The sequence below is a fragment of the Arachis stenosperma genome, chromosome 6, assembly GCF_014773155.1.
Source record: "Arachis stenosperma cultivar V10309 chromosome 6, arast.V10309.gnm1.PFL2, whole genome shotgun sequence".
NCBI lineage: Eukaryota > Viridiplantae > Streptophyta > Magnoliopsida > Fabales > Fabaceae > Arachis > Arachis stenosperma.
Genome location: NC_080382.1, coordinates 138,006,020 through 138,012,267, shown reverse-complemented (window position 1 = coordinate 138,012,267; position 6,248 = coordinate 138,006,020). Strand labels below are relative to the sequence as shown.

Sequence of the window (6,248 nt, the reverse complement as noted above, 5' to 3'; positions counted from 1 at the left end):
TTGACAATGCATTAATAGGTAGTTTTAGTGCATGTCCTTCAGAATTTGGACATTCAGTCTATTGGTTAAATGAGATAACAAACTAACAATGCACTACCATCAGTTGATAAATTAAAAAAAGGATAAATGACATTGAACCTTTTCATTGCCTGATCTGTCAGTTCTACTTTAATTAGTGTTGTGTTTATAGGAGAGATTGGCGTTGTATTTCACAAAATATACGATTAGTTGGTGTCATATTTTTACAAAATGCAGGGTATTCTGTGTAAATACTATTTAAATTATAGTTAATTTATAATTTTACACATTGATGAGAGATATATCGTCTGTAATCTCGTCTAAATTATGATAATCAGTGTAATTTAGCCTACCTATGTTTTTGGTTGAAGGGTTAAATATCCGATAAGCTAACTTCCACATGTGAAGACTTAAGTATAACATTGTTGAGTATGACTCTGATCATCTGATGCCAATATTGCAATGATCAATGACCTAATAAATATCCAAAATAGCTCCTGAAATTTGCATCATAAATTTGAATTGATCCATTACGGACTCTCACATTTTGAACTGAAATGGCACATTAAGTTATCATGGTGTATGAATGAAAACTACGTCGTTTGGTGGCAACAGAAATGACTTAAATGGCACCACGAAGAGAGTAACAACGATGATCTCACTGTTCGAAGAGATGTAATTTGACTTGTAAATGTAATAAAAGTTAACGCGAATTACGGGTCAAAATTTGAAGATCTAATTAGGTCAAATAAAATTTTAGGAATCAATTTGACATATGATGCAAATTTAAGGAAGCAATGTAGATATTTATTCATCAATGAGCGAAGAAATTTAGAGAAGCATTTGGCTTCAACTAGAAATACATATCTGGATACAAGACTGATTGCCTAGTTCCAAAAAGCTTAAGCGTAGAATAAGGGTTTCAGTTTTGGAATACCTCTTAGACACGTTGCTAAGATCCTAATTGATGATGAGCAAAGGACTTCTTTGCCCGTTCAGTGAGTTAATATTCAAAATGACCCTGAAATTTGACTTCCGGTGCAATTTAGCCCTTAAACTTTTAATTGACTCAAATTGTATCATGAAATTTTGACCCGTGTCTCAATTTGACCATTCCGACGTTTTCCGTCACTAAAAAGCTGACTTGGCAATTTTAAATGACACGTGACACTATAACAGTTAGATGACATGGCTGAATTTTCCAAGGCATTAATTTAACCCCTCACAATTTGAACATAAAACCTAGCACAGTTTTAATTTCCCAAAATCATAGTAGTTAATGTGTGTCCTAAGTACACATGATAAATTTATTGTTATTAAAAAAATTTAAATATTTTTATTTAATAAATATAAAATAAATACATGAAAAATTTAAATTTTTCATATTTTCAATAAAAAATTTATTAATTTATAAACTTAACATGTCTCCTTAAGACACAAAATAGATCAACTTTTATTTTTATTAGTGACAAATAATTTTTATATTTAACATACTATTTATACATTTGTTCTAAAATTTTAAAAAAATCTTTGAAGAATTATTTAAAAATCATATAAAAAACTAAAATTTGATCTCTTGCAAAATGGAAGAGGGAGAATGCTGATTTTTGCAACTCGCTTTTAACATCTTGCTACATATAATTTAGAGTTCAATTTCATTTTGTGGAACCTTTCACAAAGTAGATGTGCATTTTTTTTTTGTGACGGACATGTGCATTTTGATATCTCTTTTTCATTATGCGTATTTTAGGAATTAAATATTTTAAATATTTATTAAAATGAAAAAGCCGAATATCATGTTATGAAGTACCATTAACATGAAAGACGAAACATCGTGGGTTGAATGAGGTACTACTCTAGGAGAACTCTACTATGCAATAGCGAATAGAAGCAAGGTTCATGACTTCCCTGCTGGAAGTTGCGCTACAATTGGCATTGGAGGACACTTAGTGGAGGTGGATTTGGCACCATCTTCAGGAAATATGGCCTAGCAGTTGATAATGTGATCGATGCACATATAATCAATGTTAATGGGGGCGATACTGAACAGAAGAACAATAGGGAAAAATCTGTTTTGGGTCATAAGAGGTGGAGGAAGTCAAGCTTTGGTGTCATCACAGCATGGAAGATCAAACTTGTCCAAGTTCCATCAACAGTTGCCATCTTTGAGGTTTCAAAGAATCTTAATGATGGTGGTTTTGAGATTTTCACCTAGTGGCAAACTGTTGCTCCAAAGCTTCCTGCAGAACTCTTTCTACCATTGGAACTGCGCTAGGTTTTATGTTCAAATTGGAATCATTAAAATTGCCAAGTCAGTTTTTCGATAACAGAAAACGTCGAAAAAGCCAAATTAAGGCACGAGTCAATTTTAGGGTACAATTTGAGTCAATTAAAGATTTAAAGGCTAAATTGCGTAGAGAGTTAAATTTCAAGAGCTATTTTGAATATTAACTCCCGTTCAGTTTGTAGATAAAATTTCTCTCTTTTGGATTTCTGCCCTGTTCCAATACCCTAAAAAAACCTACACTATTTCAATCTGAAGCAAATAACACCCTCTCTGATGGAAAATATGGCATTCCATTATAACAAAAATCAACTGACAAAAAATCTGCCTTCGGGGTTATCTCCCCCAAAACTTGGTGGATGTTGAAGGGGTCAACATATGTAAACTTACTTCAAAACGAACATTATAGGCTCCTTAATAACTTTCTAATTCAAAACATAGCATAAATTTCAAACAGAAGCGGGTAATAAACAAAGGGGACTAATATGGAACATTCTTTGGTAAGTTCCTTATAACATTGTTCTTCATTCCTATCTTGGTGCGCATATTCTCCACACCAGACTTGTTCATTTGCTTCAGTACTTTCATCCTCACCATTTGTTCTCTTGATTGAACCGTAGCCAAGCCCATGCCTCTATACCTGGAAATAAATAAGAACAAAAAAAAAGGGATCCCAATTACCACATGATTCTCTATTTTCTTTTGTCAAACACCAAATGTTTTTACAAATATTAAAGACAAGGTTGGGAAATAACCTTGAAGCCAATGCAGCAGTAATGGCCATACTATTTGCAGATGAAGGTCGAGGTTTCTGACGATAATAACGCAGAAATTCCCGGGAACCAAGAGTTGTGGTTGATGTTCCACGATCAGTTTTCTTGGTGATTATGAGCTCACCACCGCCAAGTTCTACATTGTTAACTGCATCGCCGGATACAACCAGCTGCTTGCCTTGCTCGTCCACATAACTGGAGGAAAAATAAGAGTAATGGTTCGTGAGTGGATGTTGTGTTATCAATTCTGTTGCAGTAGTTCATACAATTTCAAAGGAAAAACCGTCAAAACTGAACTAACCTGCTGCTATAATCATAGAATTCTTCTAACTCCACTTCTTCCTCGTCATCACCATCACCATAATGCACTTTACAGTGACTTTTAGCTTCCATATGCTTCCTCACTGCTTCCAAGCTGCTGAAAGGATAACATCGGTCGTTGCAGTAGAGACACATATAGTCCCTTTTGACCTGAAAAATAGAACAGCATGGTGAAATTAGGATCAGGAGGTTTTAATTATAAAAAACGTTGAAGTAGGGCAAAAATTATACCTTAAGCCCAAGATAAGTTAGAAGGCCTTTAGCATCCTTCAAATATTCAACATCTGGAATGAAGAATCCATGGTGCTTGTGCATGTGAACCATGCAGCTTTCAATTGTATTGTGCTCTTTATCACACATAAAGCAAAATGATGGATCCAACTCCTCAAAACCATCATCATCTTCGTCCATATCAGCATTACCGTCATGATCATTCATGTCCAAATCAGTGATAGACTTTGCAGCATCATGAACCAAATCATCTTCAGGATCAACCTCCTCCCATTCATCTTCACTTTCTTCATTGTCAGACTTGTCTACCTCTCTTCTCGGGGAAGGCCTATTTGCCACACGGCGTGGAAGTGGCTTGACTATCGCCTTCTCATCTGATTGGCTAGTTCCTTCGGATGCTCGCATAATATGACCACGTGATTTAAGGTGCTCGGCATGAGCCTTAGAACTTTTATACGCCTTCCCGCAAAGACCACAGCTATAGAGCATAGGGGTTTCATTAGACTTATCTTTCTCTTGAGCAAGAGCAGATTGTCTAGCCAGAAACAGAGTTTCTGTCACCCCAGGGACCCCAGCCACCTATTTTCCACAAAAGAAAAGGGAAATTTACCATTATATAATGTAAATATAAATATAAATTCCGCGAATAAATCAACCACCCCCCTTCTCTTTTCCTTCTTCCTACAAGATAGAAGTAAATAAACTTCTTCAAAGTGGATAGATTATAGATACCAACCCCCTCAAGAAAAAGAGGGGATAAAACCTCTCTATTTCCTTTTATTTCTCATTACCACTTTCTGTTCCACTCTTTGATCAATGTATCACTATATCTTAATACATTTGTATCTAATATATCAATCCAGGAATGCACTAAAAAAGGTGAAAGCGATGAAAAGGAACAATGAGAGGAAAAACAAACAAGAAAGAAAGAATACTATCAATAGTTCAATACCAAACATTACGAGTTTAAAGCTCCCACACTCCACGAAAAACGATTTCCAACAGTATTAAAACCTCCCTATACCACTATATTCTCAGCACAAGCACCAATTGAACATTGTCCTTAAGGCACTCTCAAATGCAACAGAAGAAAACACCAGTGCAAATCAAACAAAACATTTGTTTCCTCAATGATGTTATTTTATCCTAGCAATTGAACCAACCCTAACAGTGAACACATTTGATTACTTCTCACCGACCTAAGCAAAAGCAATAACAAACCCTTATAGTAATATAAATTTTCCCGGTAAAAGACGAAACTCAAGTGAGAAATTGAAAAGATAAAGACCAAAACAACATAACACAATGATTAAAATTTCCCCGGATTGAACAACCAAAATCCAGAATATATAGTTAGCTAAAAAATAAAAATTAGGGTTTAATAAAATGAGTAAACAAAGTCGAACTTGGTAACACTGGACATCATAAAAAAAATTAAGATAAACGGTTTTCTAAACTGATGATTAAAAAATTTAACTGGTTTTCCAAAGAATCAAAAATAAAAAATGAAAAAAAAAAAAAAAGATTCAAACCTTGCGTTTGAGGTTGTAGCGATGCCACTCAGACTTGTAATGAAGCTTTTGCTCTGTATCGTCATTGAATTCCTTGTTGCAAGCGTTGCACGTTAATCCCGGCATCGTTTCGAAAGTCGAATGATTTTCAGTTAAGTTCGATTGGGTTGGTTTGTTCGAAGAAGAAGAAGAAAGGATTGAATTTGGTTGGAAGCGAAAAAAAGTGAAAAGTGAAATGAAAAAAAAAAGAGGAATAAAGAGAGAGAGAGAGATTTATTTATTTAAAGCACGCCGTGAGGGTTCGTTTTGTTGTCGGCGAAATGGAATGAATCAATGAAAAAGGAAAATGGTGAAGAAAGGGTACTCGCTTGTGCTTGCGCAATGGCTTCTGTCACAATTCTTCTTCTTTTTTTTAGATAAATATTTTTGGTCGTCTGAAACTGGATATAAATATTTTTGGTCGTCTGAAACGGGATCTGGGCCTGTTCTTCTTGTTCTTTGACCCGCTTCTACTTTTGGACTAGGCATATTTTTGTTTGGAGTTATGAATCTTTGTTCTAAATGCAATAGATTTTAGCCCAATTTTGTGTTTCTGTAAGTTTTGATGCATGGAAAATGTCCAGCCCAAAAAATGCATGGGTAATTTTGATTTAGATAAATAAATGTACATGATTAACCCAACTTAAATTGATCTAATATTTAGTTTATTTGTTCATTTAAGTAAATATCGGGTGGTTCGAATCATCCATGCTGCATGTAACAACTCAAGCTAACGAAATATTTAAATAGAATTTCAATCTGTGACGGATTAGTCCTTGACCTATTAGATTAAGAGATATAGTAGATAAACTATAATTAGGCCTTAGCCTATTTCCTTTTTATTATTATTTTTCTTATTTTTGAGAAAATAAATATTAAAAAATTAACAAAATATCATTTATAAAAAGACATCTTAAATCAATAATTTCATTATATCATATATAAAAAAGATTGAAAAACAAATATACCTTAAGATATTGGTACTTTTAAATTTGTTCAATCATGTTTTATGAAGCTAAAACAATCAATTAGCATATCTGATTAAATTTTGAAACAAATATAATAAGTAAA

General features: G+C 33.9%; 1 protein-coding gene across 1 annotated transcript; it reads right to left on the bottom strand.

The window, feature by feature from the left end:
* Positions 1 to 2,576: 2,576 nt before the first annotated feature.
* Positions 2,577 to 5,533, bottom strand: LOC130936319 (cytoplasmic 60S subunit biogenesis factor REI1 homolog 1). The gene is made up of 5 exons (XM_057866370.1): positions 5,160 to 5,533; positions 3,628 to 4,206; positions 3,377 to 3,546; positions 3,058 to 3,270; positions 2,577 to 2,942 (listed from the first exon to the last, which is right to left on the bottom strand). The coding sequence occupies exons 1-5, from the start codon at positions 5,262 to 5,264 to the stop codon at positions 2,783 to 2,785; spliced, it is 1,227 nt and encodes a 408-aa protein (XP_057722353.1). The 5' UTR covers positions 5,265 to 5,533; the 3' UTR covers positions 2,577 to 2,782.
* Between the last annotated feature and the right edge of the window lie 715 nt (positions 5,534 to 6,248).

What these genes read in the sequence shown, in the direction of transcription:
- LOC130936319 (XM_057866370.1), bottom strand. Translation starts at nt 5,264, where the DNA reads ATGCCGGGATTAACGTGCAACGCTTGCAACAAGGAATTCAATGACGAT. An exon ending in TAACTTATCTTGGGCTTAAG is followed by an intron (nt 3,547 to 3,627) that starts GTATAATTTTTG and finishes TCTATTTTTCAG; the next exon opens with GTCAAAAGGGACTATATGTG. An exon ending in ACTGCTGCATTGGCTTCAAG is followed by an intron (nt 2,943 to 3,057) that starts GTTATTTCCCAA and finishes ATTTATTTCCAG; the next exon opens with GTATAGAGGCATGGGCTTGG.